This window comes from Pelodiscus sinensis, chromosome 9 (genome assembly GCF_049634645.1).
Source record: "Pelodiscus sinensis isolate JC-2024 chromosome 9, ASM4963464v1, whole genome shotgun sequence".
In the NCBI taxonomy this organism is placed as follows: domain Eukaryota; kingdom Metazoa; phylum Chordata; order Testudines; family Trionychidae; genus Pelodiscus; species Pelodiscus sinensis.
The window spans coordinates 29,718,335-29,735,365 of NC_134719.1; the positions used below are offsets into that span (position 1 = coordinate 29,718,335).

Here is a 17,031-nt window from a genome sequence, read left to right on the forward strand (position 1 = left end):
CACCTTATGCACCGATCTATTATCTATGCCCAGCCTTATATATGTGAAGAGCTAAGGGCTGCTCCGCAGCTGTATAAATTGCTATAGATACACCACAAGGGCTAAGTGGGCCCATGCTACTTTACACCAGCTGGGGATCCATCCCATATGCATTTCCTAGCAGTGCTAAAAACAAAACAATCAACAAGCATGGAAAATGGAGCCAATTTTGAACATCATGCTAAAATTATTTAACAAAATTGTACTCATTCTGAATTAAAATAGGACCACTTCTTGTCTTAATTTTAAAGTCTCAGGCACAGCATGGTATATTGCAGCACTGTTTCTACTGCCATGAACTTTGATCACAATTCATAAATTATTTTGAGCTAAAACTCACTTAAACTGTAGTTAACGGCTAAACTCTTCTTGATTTCAATGAGAGCAAGGTCAAAGGTAGAGCAGGGGTGGTAAATACCTGTCCGAAAGACGAATCCAGTCCAAATGGGTTAGCTCCTGGTGGGCCCCCACTGCTATATTTATGTGCACAGCTGCAGGTATCGGCAATTGCAGCTCCCATTGGACATGGATCACTGTTCCTTGCCAATGGAGCTGTGGGAATTTGCAATGCCTCCCACTGCACCCAATTGCTGGAAATGGCAATCTGCAGCCAACAGGAGCTGCAAGCATGATACCTGCAGCTGTGCAGGTAAATATAGCAGCAGCAGCCTGCCAGGAGCTAACCCTGGTGAACCTCCATCATGTATGCCCACTTCCAGGGTAGAGATTTTAATTGTGTACACAGTCTTACAGGTTGAGGAAGACACCTTATACAATGTGAGCCAGATTCTCAGTTTGGGCAAATCAGTGCAGTTCCACTGAAGTTAATGTAGCTATGTTGATTTAAACTAGCTGAGAATCTGGGTGGGCCCTGGTGAGTACCTAATATTGCATACTGATTTCACAAACACTGTGCCACTGACTTGATCTGTACTACATCCCGTATTCTTTATGTCCAATGAGTTTGTTTAAACTATAGTTTTACTTACTTTTGCAGGATCTTTCCTGGCTATTTTTCTCAAGGCCAAAACAGCATCAATATAAATTGTAACTGGAAAAGCCTTTGCGGCAGGTGAAAATATCGGCAAGAACTTCAGGATGCGCTTGATACAGGCTGGTTCTCCTGCATTGCCCATTGCTTTTAGAGCCAAAGCCATGTCATCTTCACTGTTCTTGCTGATTGCCTCAGCTGCAAGGTCATGGAGGGGCTGCAGACAAAACAAGAATGTGTAAATTAGATGTGTACATTGCTATCCTTGCCCTCTGTGAATTAGACCTTGCACTTCAAGACCTTGCCCTATTCTTTGAGCTGAACCTTCCTCATTTCACTCTCAGGTTTCCATTACAATATAATGCAGAAAAGAGCAAGTAGCACTCATTGATTTAGACTAGTGAAACTTTGCTGGCGATAACTTTGCCAGAATTTACAGAGAGGGTGTCTCTCTCAGTGTTTCTATTGCAGCCCCCAGAACTCCACCGAACTGGACCAAATTCAGGGCTGACAACACCTCTGGCCTCTCCATTAAATTCAACTTGGCACTGCTAAATGTGTTCCGCTGTCTTCGCATAACTTCATCTGAATGTTTTCTGCTTTCCAGATTCATAGGCTAAGATTTACCCACATAACTAGGACAGATAACTTTGGTACAGGCATTGCTTTGTTTAATCCTTTTGTGCTGGTTTTCAAGGTTTGAACACATTCTGTTGTCAAGAGACTATCTTGATATTCTGGTACTTATGCACCTCCATAGTCAGAAGACAATGATCAGAAAAAAACTGAGATGGTGTATAATCATGAAGTTTCTTTTTAAGATAGTTATTGTAGGAGCCATGATGTGTAATATCCCTGGAGCTTCCAAACATACCTTTATCATGGTATTGAGGTGTGATAGGACCAATGTAAAATATGTATATGTAGGAACATGTACCATAATACTCTTACAATAATCCTACAAGTTGGCATGCATTGCAAATTCAATTTCAACTTGTTAACAGAATCCATTTTTCTTAGGGACTATCACGACTTGAATTCAAATTCTGAATGTTTCAGGACATGTTTTCCAAAGAACTTCAATTCATCTTCTAATTTTGTTTGCAGGTTTTGCACTTGATCACGGGTGTAAATAACTGAAGTTAAACCTCTGTTGACCTAATTTAAACACAACTAGGTGGGAACAAAATTAGAAGCAGTTTCTGAAATTTCTTCACATCTTAAAAATCTGAAATGAATCCCCCTCACCTGAAGAATTTCTTTAGGACAAGATGGTGCCACAGCACAATATCTGTTTATCATGGAACCATATGCCAGGTAGGCAAGCTTGCGTAGCATAGGAGCTCTTTGAATTTGGATGCTGGTCATTAGATCCTGCAGAAGTAAGACACATCTTAATATTGGTATCCAGCAGAGATCATAGTTAGCTGAATGTTCACATTACTATCTAGGATTTTCCTTGGTTTTTCAGATATACAACCAGGATATGTCACTGCTATGATATTATTGATGGTAACTATTTTTTTCTCACCTACTAATGATCAGAGTAGGTCTAAATTGTCCAAGTTTTCTGTTTTTGGTAGAAAAAAATTATGCTCATTTTCATAGCCTGGGGGGCGAGGGGGGTTTAAAAATACCCAAGGTGTCTAAAAATTTCAGTTTATTTTTCAGAAAAATTTCACTGAAAAATTGCTTTAAAATGGCAACACTTTTCTGAACTTCACAGTGAACTATTTTAAAGAGGAAGTGTGTCACATCCACAACATATAATTGTGCAAATTCACTAATAAAAATAGACTCTGATCTGGTAGTAGAAGGAGGACCCAACAGATACAACACAATACCCCAATATCCTGGATAGCACAATTTGCTTCAATAACGAAACCCTATAGACAACTATATACAAGAAACCCATGGATTACCACACCTGCCTTCATAGATCCAGTACCCACCCCAGACACACTAAGAAATCTGTTATTTAAGCCAGGGACTTAGATACCACAGAATATGCTCCAAGGAGAAAGTCCAGAATGTACAATTTAACATATTTAAAACCTCCTTTGCCACACAATGACATTCCCCCAAAGAAGTAGTTCATGTCAAGGAACAAGCCACCCAAATACCCCCGGAAAAAACACAATACAGAAAAACCTCCCACTTTGACTACACACACCTAGTTGCTTCCTACAATATGCTGGGTATCAATCAACAAATTATAATTCAGACTTGACGGACACCACATCCAGAAATATATCTTTCCCAAGCCCTCACTTCTGGCCCTCAAACAATTGCCCAGTCTCTCCAAACTCATCATGGGAAGCAAGCTCCACACATTCCAGATCCTACCAACTCAAAGCAGCAACAGACCCAGCCAGAACAACAGATGCAAAACTTGTGTATCTCCTCTGCTACCATGATCAACAGCAGCCCCCCACAACACACCTTTAAAGATCAATGGATCTTACACATGCCTGTCACTAACTGCCCCAAGAACAACTAAATGGGTAAACCAGAAAATCACTCTGTTACTGAGTGAGCTCACGCCCCAAAATGATAAAAGATAAACATGCCATGTCAGGCCTGGACAAGCACTTTGCATAAAATGACAACTCCATATCTGAGCCCTCAGTTCTTGTTCACAAAGGAAATCTGTGCAGCACCTTCAAAAGGTGAGCCTCAGAGTTTAAATTTGTAACTTTGCTACATACTAAAAATCATGCCTACCTTCATGCCTCCAGATATGTCTACCTTCATACTTCCAGCTTCCATCCTAGACACACCACACAATCCATTGTCTACAGCCAAGCACTAAGGTACAACCGCATCTGCTCCAACCCCTCAGACAGAGACCAACATCTACAAGATCTTCACCAAGCATTCTTGAAACTACGATACCCGCACAAGGAAGTGAGGAAACAGATTAACAGAGCCAGACATGTACCCAGAAGCCTGCTACTACAAGACAAGCCCAAGAAAGAAACCAACAGAACACCACTGGCCATCACCTACAGTCTTCAACTCAAACCTCTCCAACGCATCATCAGTGATCTACAACCCATCCTGGTCAATGATCCCTCACTTTCACAGGCCTTGGGAGGCAGGCCAGTCCTCGCCCACAGACAACCCGCCAACCTGAAGCAAATTCTCACCAGCAACTATACACCACACCACAGTAACTCTAACTTAGGAACCAATCCATGCAACAAACCTCGGTGCCAACTCTGCCCACATATCTACACCAGTGACACTATCACAGGACCTAACCAGATCAGCCACACCATCACTGGTTCATTCTCCTGCACATCTACCAATATAATATACACCATCATGTGTCAGCAATGCCCCTCTGCTATATACATCGGCCAAACTGGACAGTCCCTATGTAAAAGAATAAATGGATACAAATCAGATCTTAGGAATGGCAATATACAAAAAGCATAGTCAAAGAACCGGGGATTTAAATAATCCCCGCTTCATTAAAATAAAAATGGCCGCCACTCTGTGCCGATGATCAGCTGATCCGGCACAGCGCCGCAGTCTAGACACGGTGCGGTCGACAAAGGAAGCCTTTGTTGATTGCTCCAGTATACCTTGTGAAACTAGGATTATTTAAATCTCCGCTTCTTTGACTATGCCGAGTAAACTATTTTACATGGCTCCATCGACGGAGCCATGTAGTCTAGACACAGCCTTGGTGTTCACACCTCCACATCAGCTGCTAGAAGTGGGCCTCACCCTCCTTGACTGAATTAACCTCGTTATCTCTAGCCTTATTCTGACCTGCATATTTATACCTACCTCTGGAAATTTCCACTACACGCATCTGACGAAGTGGGTCTTTGCCCACGTAAGCTTATGCTCCAATACATCTGTTAGTCTATAAGGTGCCACAGGACTCCTTGTCGCTTTTGCAGATCCACACTAACATGGCTTCCCCTCTGATACTAAAAATCATGGTTGTAATAAAGACACTGGATTTATGGCTTTTTGCAACAATCTGTAACCCACTACCCTCCCACTTTTTTTATCCTATGGCTACAGTGATGTTAACAGGTCACTTCAACCTGAGTAGTCTCTAAGGATGTACCTGCTTATGGTAAACAATCTGTTCTTGTGTTTAGTATGACAATAAGGGCAGTCCTACATTGCAGCATTACTTTGGTATAACTATATCTGTCAGGGCTGTGAAAAATCCAGTAGTTATACCAACCTACTTGCCAGCATAGACAGTGCTATGTCAGTGGAGGGGAGGAGGGGCTCACCTCGCTGACATCACTCCCCGCTCTCATGGCGAATTAGCTAAGCTGATGGACAAGCTCTCCCCCATCACTGTAGAGCATCTGCGTTAAAGTGCTACAGCACTGTAGCTGCACACATACAGCTGTGCCTATGCAGCATTTTAAGTGTAGACCCCCTGCACAAATTGAAAAAGAGCTCTGTGTGGTTCAGAAGCGTGTGTCTTTCACCAACAGAAGATAGTCCAGTAAATGATATTACCTCAACACCCACCTCCCATTGTTTCTCTGGTAGAATTACAAGACAACAGAATGAGGAATGACTCTATCTCCTGTACTCACTGCTACAGCTTGTAAAGAATCGTCATCAGCTTTGGATAAATGGAAGGCGAGTGCGATAGTCATAGCTGATTCCATATAGCTGAAGTCCCCATTATGAATTTTCTGCTTAAGGAACATGAAAGTCTCAGTAGTTCCCGCTGCACAGATTGCACTCAATAACCAGCGCCTGTAAACAAGAGGAGGCATCTATTATTTTCATTTTCAGACTGTCTCCATTCAGAAATGTTGATTAAGAGTGATGCAGTCAATTACCTATATTGAGGTTTATCAGCAACTTGTTTCCAAAGAGACTTGAGATTTTCAGGGGTTGCTACACGACAAAGCTGGATAAGTTCTAAGAATTTGGTTGGAGCTTCTCTATTGTATACTTGTTCATTATGCTGAATTAATTTTTGCAGTATTTCTACTATCTGTTACAAAAAGAAAAGGCAGAAGGGATTACAAGATTCTTGTCTTAAATGTCTGAAATAATTTGCTGATCTTCCATTAGCTTTATAAAAAATGAATGAGTATAAAATATTAAGCATCTTATACCTGTGATTCAGGATTTTTCATCTTTATTAAATGAATTGGCATCTGGAGTAGTTCTCTTGAAAAATGGTAGCGAAGACTTCCATAGTTTTGCAACTCAATTTCTGATGTGCTTACTTGATTGCTTTTAATATCATTCAAAGTAAGTTCTTGTCTGCAAAGAAAAGAGTGAAATGCATCCATAACGTTTTATTTTGGGCGTTCCATTTGCCTAAGCTAGATCCAGTGGATATTAGCACTGAATGAAAGATACCCAATAATAATTTCACAATATCTGCAAAGGGATCTGAAAATTCTCAAATGTATTCTTTATTCAAAATCATATTTTAAATTCCTTGAAGATATCATTTTACATTTGCAGTTTGTGAACAAACGATCTGTAAGAACATTAACATGTTGGCTATTTACATAAGCCATCTGGGTGTCGGGAGACTTAACTGAAGTTTGTAAGCATGTGGAGATCTCTGGCTAAAAAGAGCATGTGTAAAATGTAAGTGTGTATGAAAATTGCAACAACATGAACATTTTTACAGTAAAAAGTTCAAATTTAAATCTCACAGCTTCTCTATAATTTTAACAAGACAAGCTGAGGAGAAGCTAATACTAACAGCATCTGACACATTTCTCAGATGTTTCACTTTACTTACCCATGGAGGTACCCTATGCAAAAGTGAAATGCCACAAATAGCAATTTGGGCTTCATTAATTGCAGAGAAAAAAATTGGAGATAGGCGGAGACACATAGGGCCAGATCACTCCTCTGAATGACAAAAACTAACAAAAGAACAGTCCAGTTGCAGCAAAACAAACTCTTGGTGAATGTATTTTAACTGCATTCTCCCAGTTCTGATTATTTACTGCTTATTTACAGTATAATGTCTGAGGCTTACTTTGCTTCTATGACAGCAACACCAGCAGGTTCACTAAAAGGAGAGATCTGATAGACCTGCTGAGACACAGCTTCTGTGATCAAGGCACCAGCATCTGTGTATTTCATTTTGTAGGTGAATGCAGCTGTTCCTTTTATGATCTTTTCTTTCTAAAAGGGAAAAGAAGTTCACATAGTAAATTGAAATAGACCATTGTTTAACTCTGAATTTGTGCTGAACAGGCTATTTGCCAGGATAAGTAGGGATGGTGTCCCTAGCCTCTGTTGTCAGAGCTGGGAACAGGTGACAGGGAAGGGATCACTTGGGCTACGTCTACACTGGCCCCTTTTCCGGAAGGGGCATGTAAATTTCAGCAGTCGTCGTAGGGAAATCCGCGGGGGATTTAAATATCCCCCGTGGCATTTAAATAAAAATGTCCGCCGCTTTTTTCCGGCTTTTAAAAAAGCCGGAAAAGAGCGTCTAGACTGGCCCCGATCCTCCGGAAAAAGTGCCCTTTTCCGGAGGCTCTTATTCCTACTTCAAAGGGCACTTTTTCCGGAGGATCGGGGCCAGTCTAGATGCTCTTTTCCGGCTTTTTTAAAAGCCGGAAAAAAGCGGCGGACATTTTTATTTAAATGCCGCGGGGGATATTTAAATCCCCCGCGGATTTCCCTACGACGACTGCTGAAATTTACATGCCCCTTCCGGAAAAGGGGCCAGTGTAGACGTAGCCTTGATGATTACATTGTTCTGTTAATTTCTTCTGGGGCACCTGGAATTGGCCATTGTCAGAAGACTGAATACTGAATACTAGGCTGGCTGGACCTTTGGTCTGACCCAGTATAATTGTTCTTATGAGCCAAATTCACCATTGAAATGATTATACTCCATCTCTATTTAAATCAGCTCAGTGATAGATGTATATGCCTGCAGTTAATTTGGCACTATATGTTTACATCTTACATACCAGTGGGCAGGTAGCACAAGGGCGGATGTAAGCCATTCCAATGTTCTTCGCCACTTTATCCTGGCAGTTGTTGAGGTCTTTGGTTTTGGATACCGTGACTTGATTTGTTTTCCTGTCTTCCTGAATAAGGTAACTTGTATGGCAGACACCTTCAATCCCGGCCTATAGAGATTGACAGAGTTCAATTGCATTCCTCATTTACGACGGACTTTCATTCCAAGACAAGGAACAGGTGAGCAAGTAACCTAACTGGAAACTGTGGAATTATAATACAAAATGATTGTTTGTTCTTATGAGAAAGTAAAATGAGAAAGGAAATACAAACCTCTTGCAGATTATATGCATTCTGTGACTTTTTGACAGTTATCTGCAACATGTTCAGAATCCCTCTCACTAAGTTAACACATGTCACAGGCGTATCTTTTGGGGCATAAATGTTACCAAACTGCCCTCTGTTGTATTCAAACTTAAAGAATTGGGTGAAACATGATGCAATTGTCTGGATGAGCTTGGAAGATCGAATGACTGGATCTGTGGGCCAGATTCCATTGTACTCCTCCAGCTGTGGAGAACGGATCTGAGAACAAAATTCAGAAAACATGCCTGTCAGAATGTTGGTCAATTAAAACTGTTTCCCCAAGAGAAGAAGCTGAGCTACATCACAAATCCACTTGTCCAAACATCGCATAGAATGATTTCCTTTCTTTTCCTGCAAGTCCAGCTGGAAAGAAGCTGTCAAGACACAATTTCCACAAAGGATTTCTGCCCATCCAAAGTTCTGACAGAGAATAAAACCATGCAACCTTCATTAGTCCCACAAACCAGGTAGGGCCATTTGAATGTTCAGGTGGAGAGTGAAAACTCTGATTACCCAGACTATCTGCTTCCCTATCTCTTCCCTGCAGTAAGCTTGCACACAAAGCATTCTGGGAAATGCTGCCAAACGCTGCTTCTGTGCACCTCCATATACCAATGCTTAGAATTACAGATGCTGGCCACAGAATTACATGAAAACTCATGAACATCATTGGCTGGGAGAATGAGAAGACCACTGTTTTTAATAGGGGAGCAGGAAAGATCTCTGGTTCCTACCAACACAGGTCTTATGCCTTTCCCTCATGAGATGGTGAACCAGTTATACTGCTAGCAGCCAATAAAGGGTGTTTAATTTTACAAGTACATGCTGGTAATCTAGAGATGTGGAGGGGTAGGGGGACATCTATCTATCATTCTAATTTTATTCTAAGTCTTGTTTAGTGACTGCTAAGTGTGGCTTGCCACTTTGTCATTTTAACCTACATAAGTATTCCATAATTGAGGCCATGTCGTCACTTACCAGGAGATCAACACTGTGGCGATCAATATCCATGGGGTTGATCTAGCAGATCTAGTAAGGATGCACTAAATCGACCACTGATTGTGCTCCCGTTGACTCTAGTACTCTACCAGGTCATGAGGAGTAGGGAAGTTGACAGGAGAGTTTCTCCTGTCAACTCCCCACAGTGGGGATGCCGTGATAAGTCAAACTAAGGTATGTCGACTCCAGCTACGCCAGTCACATAGCTGGAGTTGCATACTTTAGTTAGACATTTTCCCCTAGTATAGACCTGGCCTCAAAATCCTTGCATGTTGCCCTCAGTAATGTAAAGACAGGGTTACATAATCAATAGGCTTTTAGGGTCAACTTTTGGTGTCTTTTACACCAGTGAAACTTATTGGCTACGTCTAGACTGGCATGATTTTCCACAAATGCTTTAAACGGAAAAGTTTTTCCGTTAAAAGCATTTGCAGAGAAGATCATCTAGATTGGCACGGATGCTTTTCTGGAAAAGCACTTTTTGCGGAAAAGCGTCCGGGCCAATCTAGATGCGGTTTTGCGCAAGAAAGCCCCGATTGCCATTTTCGCCATCGGGGCTTTTTTGTACAAAACAATACCACGTTGTCTACACTGGCCCTCTTGTGCAAAAGCATTTGTGCAAGAGGGCTTTTTCCCAAACGGGAGCAGCATAGCATTTCCGCAAGAATACTGACAAGCTTACATGAGATCATCAGTGTTCTTGCAGAAATTCAAGCGGCCAGTGTAGACAGCTGGCAAGATTTTCCGCAAAAGCACTTGCTTTTGCGGAAAAACGTGCCAGTCTAGATGCAGCTATTGAGTTCAACGGGGTGACTTTAGTATAACTGACCAGAATTTAGCAAAGGGAATAAATAGTTCTAACAGATGTAATATTTCCATTCAGATATTTCATAGTGTTATTAGTATTCAATAGATACGATGAGGTACGTAGTAAGCAATATTGGTGTGGCACAAATCCATTTGTTAGAGTGACTATAACAAAGAAAAATAGCTTCTGGACTATATACTGGCAGTGTGAATTAAATATATATGTGACATTCCCCCACATTTGTCTCATTTCTATTTGCCTTTTCTCTTGCCCTGTTTTAAATTGTTGAATATATTTTTTCTAAGGAATAGGAATACTCCTAGAGCTGGACTGTTATTGTTGTAATTCACCAGTTCTGATGAAAAAAAAAAAAGATAAATAACATTGAAAAACCTGACAGTGGAAACAGGATATAAAATCAGGCATGACATTTTATCTACACCATTCAGCTTTCCTCAAGCTTTGGAAAATATACCACAAAATTATTTGCTTATTTATTATTTATTCTTTAATTTGTATTAGCTTTCTTTTTAAAACTTGATGTTTGTCTGATAAAGCATTTGCAAGGACAATCGTTTTAATAAATGCCTCTAGTATCTTTGAAGCATAAAGGGTAATTATGTGACTACAGCCTTCAAGCAAATTCTGTAACTTCATTGTGAAATAGCGCCTATAGATCAGGTGCCAGCTCCTACTTCTCTTGAAATCAACAGGTATTTTGCCATTGGCCTCTATGGTAGCAGGAGCTATTCCTGATCTGTAATTTTCCATAAGCAATCTGAGTTCTTCAAAGCTTTTTGGGGGGCTTTGGCTGTGGAGTGCTGAGTGTTCTGAACTCCTCAGCTTCCAGCAAAGCCAACAGGAGATGGGGTTATTCAGCAACTTGCAGGATAGGTATAAGGCCAATTCTTAGGTCTGGCTGAGCTGTGCTCAGTACATAACTCTGCTGGGGGCAAAGAAGTCTTTGCACCACTTTCATCACCACATCCTGGAGTTTCCCAGAGACCATACAGCTACTATCACAACTAAGAGCAGCCTTAGTGCTGCTCTAATTTGGAAAGGTCTGCAATAGTTCTGCATTGCAGCAGCCAAAGACATGCCTCCCCTCCCCATCTACCTGCTTAACTGAGCACCTACACTTGGACCTGGGAGCAGGGCATAGAGCTGAATACACTGACTCAGCACGAACTGGGGATTCGCCCATGTATGTGGTTATATCAGAGCCAAAATAGGGCCCTAGGATTCTAATGTGGCTGTTTTCCGGCTGCCAGTCCATTACACATGCTTGTGGTATTACTATAACTTCCATTACTATTTAATAATGTATCTTCCTTTGCTTGCATGCTTTCCTTCATATACATTGGAGCGGGGAACATACGGCCCAGGGACCGGATCCATCCCCTGGCTTCCCTGGATCCACCCCCCAAAGCTCCTACACACTCTCTCCCACCTAAACCCCACATTGCAAGCACATTTCCCAGCAACCCCCTTCCAAGCACTGAACCCCTCATTTTGACCCCACCCAAGAGCTTAGGAGTGCCCACAAAATCCCCTCTAGTATGTGAGGAGAATGTGGGGAGTTTCTTTCTGCTTTTCAGCCAGGGGTCACATCAGTGACTTTTTTGTTTGTTTCTCACTTTTGTGCAGCCCCCGACTGATTTTTCTGTGGGTCAGCAACCCCTCACCTGATAAGGTTCTCCACCCCTGATCTACATTGTCATTTACCTTCAGCATGTGATAGTTGTTTGACAATCCACTGATCTCTACTTTGCATGTCAGCTTCAGCCCAGTTCTTGCCAAACCTCTGTCTTGCAGACCATGCAGAATGAGGCCTTCATAGCTGTACAAGTAGGTCTTTCTGTCCCTAAAACTAGGTTCTAATAAAAAAAAAGTAATTGAAGTATCTACTTGTGCTAACATTTTTGTGACATTATAGTTCATCATTATTCATTACAACAAAAAGTCACATGCCCAAATCTACCACCAGAAAAGTAGGAGAAGTCAGTAGGAGATGTACCAGTCTATCCAATGGCAGAGTTATTAACTAAGAATGATCAGTAGACTTACCAATGTCATATTTCTGACTTCCTGTGGGGAAAAAAATCAAATGGATGTGTGAGACTCTGAAAACAACTATTTTGACTTCACATTTAATATACTGGCTGATCCATAAAACTCCAGTAAAGCTTGTGACTAGGATTTTAAAGAGTGTCCAAGGGAAGTCTCACGCTATATCACATGAAAGTCAACAAGATTTGGGTGCTTAATTCCCTCTAGGCCCTTCTGACCATCCCAGCCAAGTATTATTGGAAAAAGGAACTTACCCACAAACGTGAAAACCAGTGCCAGAATGAGTCTCTTCATCGTGAAGATGAAAGACAACCTCAGGAAAACATGCAGCTTTTATAGAAGAAGAATTATTAACTGGTGGTCACTGCTGGGGTGAACTTTTGTTGCGTTATCAACTTTTTATCAAGTTACTCAAACAATTTTTTTTCTGATGCTGTTGACTTTTTTTATTCTGAACTGAAAGTATCATTGGCATATTCTCACGTTGATCGTCCCACCCTACACATTTATACCTTTTGAAAATAACTTTCAAAACAGGGCTGCTTTTTTAGGCTTTTTAAAAGGATCGTTTTAAAATAAACTATTAATTCAGAAGGAAAATTATTGATGATCCTTATTTTCTGGATGTTTCTGGTGCTTTAATGTTTGTGATAACTTTGTCCTGGTTATTCTGACCTGACACAAGGCACGAGATCTTATCTAACTGATAATGGCTCAGCAGAGTTGTGTAAAAACACCAGACAAGTTGCGTGTCACAAGGTTGTCATTACCTTAGGAACCACACACAAAAAAGTTTTATTTTAAGTACTTTTTGGGCATATACTAAAAGAGCAGAGCAATATTAAACTTACCTAATTGTTACAAAAATTATGACCAGAAAAAGAGTAATGAACTCTTTTGTCTCTATTTGCTATGAAAAAGAGGTGTTAATAACTTAGTGTATGTCTCTCCTGAGCTGTTAACCTGGGCTTCAGATTTAAATCCAACCCCCCCATTGTCCTAACACAAAATCTTTCTGGCTTGGGTTAATAAACCCTCAAGACCCAGGTCCAGGACAGTCACAAAAAATATAGGGCCCCAGAATGGCTTATCAACCCTGCCCCACAGAAATAATGTGTGGCTTATTCTAACTTCTGTAAACCTCATTTCAAGAGGAATAATGCCTATTCCAAAATAGTGATAGAAATGTAGCCGTGTTAGTCTGGTGTAGCTGAAACAAAATACAGTGCTACATAGTCCTGTATTTTATTCTGAAATAGTTATTTCAGAATAGGGCGCATGTAGACCAGGTGGCTGGATGAATTCCCACAGGTGCCCAGCTGGCCACTGGGAAATCCCACAGGTGCCCAGCTGGCCACTCTGTCCATACTCATCACAACTCTGTTGTGTCTCTTCCCCTACAGCCCTTAAAGCTGCAGGCACTAGGGAAAGGGCTTGTGGCAGAAGCTGGCCCTGACAGCCCTGAGCCACCCAGCAGCTTCCACTACCTCGCAGAGGGCAAAATGAGTGACGCCGTTGCTCCCACCAAGTCCTCCACTGCTCCCAGGACCCTGACAGATCACGCAAGAGACACAGGCCTTCTTGGTGCTTCTGGCCCTCATTGAGGTCTGGGGTGAGGAAGAAAACCTCCAGGATCACTGCTCCAGATGCAGGAATGCGTATGTCTATAGTCACATGACCAAGAGCCTGGGCACAAAGAGCCACATCCGCACCCAGTAGCAGCTGTGGATGCATGTCAAGGAGCTCTGCCAGGCCTATGCCAAGGCCAGTGAGCACAGCTCCTGCTCTAGGGCTGAACCTCACACCTGCCCCTACTTCTCTGATCTGCACGGCATCCTAGTGGGCGGGCCAGTCACTTCCCCACCCCAGTAGTGGATTCAGAGCTGGAGACGCCCATCATTGCCCTCCTGGGGGATAGAGATGCAATGGAGGAGGAAGCGGAATAGGGGGAAGAGGAGGAGCAGGAGAAGACCAGCATCAGCATCATGCTGACTCCAGAGCCAGTACCTCACACCCTGGATGTCTCCCAGGCATCATCCAAGAGCAGGACATCAGGCGAGTGCCAATACTGTACATTCCCTACACACACAGGCTGGAGGTGGTGGGGGGGTGGGGTATGCTCCTCGCTCAGCCTTCTTGGCCTGTGGTTCATGCAGCAGCCTGTGCACATGGATGCACATGGAGCGCCAGTCCAGGGCACTCAGCTCCAGGAGGCTGCACCAGAGGATCCTTGTGCTATTGCTCACAGGATCTGGAGAGTCTGACACCGGTGTGGGACACCCTCCCACCACAAGCTACTACTAGAAGGTGGAGGGGGCATGGACACATTCAGGAGTGCCGTTCACAGCACATGGGAATGCCTGCGCACTCAGGGCAGCACCCGCTCCCGTGGACAGCATGGCGAGGCGCAGGAGAGTCTGCCGCTCACACACACCGCCCCCCCAACAGCCTGCCCCCCTCCTCCAGCAGGCAGGGGTACAAGTCGCCTCCCCATGGGATGCCGCCATTGCCTGACCCGGCATGTGCATGGCACAGTCAGAAGCCCAGCCACCCCATGCCCTCCCCTCGCAGCAATGGGCACGCTTGTACCCAGGACATGGGAGTAGCGAGGCTCCCCCCTTAGACATTTGTGCCCCTGTAGGAGAGGGCCCTCTATCCAGGCCTCAGGTGGCCTTGCTCCAAGCACATCAGCTCCATCTGAGCCGAGAACTGTTGGTCTCAGCTCACAGATGAGGGCAAGGCTTCAGGCACAGTGTCACCAGGGAAGAATGACCATCTCTCTGTTCTCCACAGCTGGACCAGTTGTGAGAGGGACGTGGTCAACACTACCCGAAGCAGCCTCTTGACCCTGAGTGATCTGCTGGCACAGGAGAACCCAGGAGGAATTCCAGCGGGAGCACATCTCTGCTCTGCAAGCCCTTCAGGACACCGTGGACCGGAGACCGGAGAAGGACATCCAACTGTGACAAGAGACCTGGCAGGAGATGCTGGATCAGGGCCGCACCAGGGCTGTGTCTAGACTGGCAAGATTTTCCGCAAAAGCAACTGCTTTTGCGGAAAAACTTGCCAGCTGCCTACACTGGCCGTTTGAATTTCTGCAAGAACACTGACGATCTCATGTAAGAAATCAGTGCTTCTTGTGGAAATACTATGCTGCTCCCATTCAGGCAAAAGTCCATTTGCGCAAAAGGGCCAGTGTAGACAGCTCAGATTTGTTTTGCGCAAAAAAACCCCGATTGTGAAAATGGCAATCGAGGCTTTTTTGCGCAAAAGTGCATCTAGATTGGCACGGCCGCTTTTCCGCAAAAAGTGCTTTTGCAGAAAAGCATCCGTGCCAATCTAGACGCTCTTTTCCGCAAATGCTTTTAATGGAAAACTTTTCTGTTAAAAGCATTTGCGGAAAATCATGCCAGTCTAGAAGTAGCCCATATGTGTGGCTGTACAAGCATCCATTGCTGGCAAGCTCCTGCCACTGCTGCGGCCCCAGCTCCTGCCTATCACCTTAGCCACCCCTCTCCATGGCTGCCAAGGTCCCTGCACCAAAGGCAGTGGAACCATCAGCGACAGATGCCACCCCCATCCCAGAGCCTCTCCTCCCACTTCCAGCTCCTTTCTCCCACTCCAAGATTCTCATCCTCCCTCTTCCCCCTCTCCTCTCTCACGTTTTTTCCCCAGTCTACCTCTATTTATAAAAACCAAAGAGTTTATCTTTTCCCAAACAAAAAGTGTGTTTTATTGTCTCTGCAGGGGATGGAGAGAGATGGGGTGGGAGCAGAAGGGAGGGGTGTGGGAGGAAAGGCAGAGAAGAGCAATGCTCAGGCCCCTTGTGGGGAGGCCCAGGGAAGTGTGTCACTGGGGTCCTTGGGTATGTCTACACTACCCTCCTAGTTCGAACTAGGAGGGTAATGTAGGCATACCGCACTTGCAAATGAAGCCCGGGATTTGAATTTCCCGGGCTTCATTTGCATAAACTGGGTGCCGCCATTTTTAAATCCCTGCTTGTTCGAACCCTGTGCCGCACGGCTACACACGGCACGAACTAGGTAGTTCGGACTAGACTTCCTAGTCCGAACTACTGTTACTCCTCGTGGAATGAGGAGTAACGGTAGTTCGGACTAGGAAACCTAGGTGATTGTGACCCACTTCCGGAGAGGGGTGTGGCAGGTTTCATCTGGTTGTCTTATTGCCTGAGGGCAGGGCCGAGCCACTCACACAGCCCCAGAAAGGTCTCCATCTGCATGAAGCAATTCTGGAGCCACTTCTGGTCATCCCTCCACTTCATGATACGTCAGTCCCACCAGTCGGAACTGGTGTCCAGATGCCAGAAGCAGCGGGGCACAGTGGGGTCCAGCTGCATGAGCTGCACCCACAGAGAGATGATGAGGTTCTCCAAGATGCGCTGGGGGTTGCATTCCTGCAGGGCCTGGAGGGCAGCCTGCAGAAACTGCTGCAGGAGCTGCAGCACAACAGATAAGAGCCATCCGGTGCTTGGAGGCAACTCCAGCTCCATGTCTACAGAGCTGAAGTGTCCACAAGGGCAACCACAGCAGGCAAAGGAATGGGTTTGTTCTCCCTCTAGTTGGTAGGCAAAAGAGAAGCGCATGAAACTGCTCTACGGGGGGGTCCCTTTAAGCAGGAGCCTCAGATAGCCTCAGGCAGCAGCCGCATAAAGTAACTACTGACCTGATGCACTGCCTGAAGTGCTTCCGGGTGGCCTTAACTGCAATTCAGCATCCAATCAGTGTGGACATTCTATTTCAAAATAGCTAAGCGCTATTCCGATGGACGTTTGCTATGTAGACGCACTATTTCGAAATAAGCT

General features: G+C 44.0%; 1 protein-coding gene across 1 annotated transcript in view; it reads right to left on the reverse strand.

Moving 5' to 3' along the window:
• LOC102457264 (vitellogenin-2-like) overlaps nt 1-12,581 on the reverse strand; it is a 40,035-nt gene extending 27,454 nt beyond the window's left edge. Inside the window, exons 1-11 of the mRNA XM_025183180.2 lie at nt 12,464-12,581; nt 12,207-12,227; nt 11,865-12,016; nt 8,300-8,551; nt 7,975-8,136; nt 7,029-7,177; nt 6,142-6,292; nt 5,860-6,017; nt 5,608-5,773; nt 2,279-2,404; nt 1,029-1,247 (exon numbers count right to left, since the gene is read on the reverse strand). Of these exons, the coding sequence (XP_025038965.2) occupies nt 1,029-1,247; nt 2,279-2,404; nt 5,608-5,773; nt 5,860-6,017; nt 6,142-6,292; nt 7,029-7,177; nt 7,975-8,136; nt 8,300-8,551; nt 11,865-12,016; nt 12,207-12,227; nt 12,464-12,503 (1,596 nt within the window). The 5' untranslated portion in view covers nt 12,504-12,581. The remainder of the gene's footprint in view (nt 1-1,028; nt 1,248-2,278; nt 2,405-5,607; nt 5,774-5,859; nt 6,018-6,141; nt 6,293-7,028; nt 7,178-7,974; nt 8,137-8,299; nt 8,552-11,864; nt 12,017-12,206; nt 12,228-12,463) is intronic.
• Between the last annotated feature and the right edge of the window lie 4,450 nt (nt 12,582-17,031).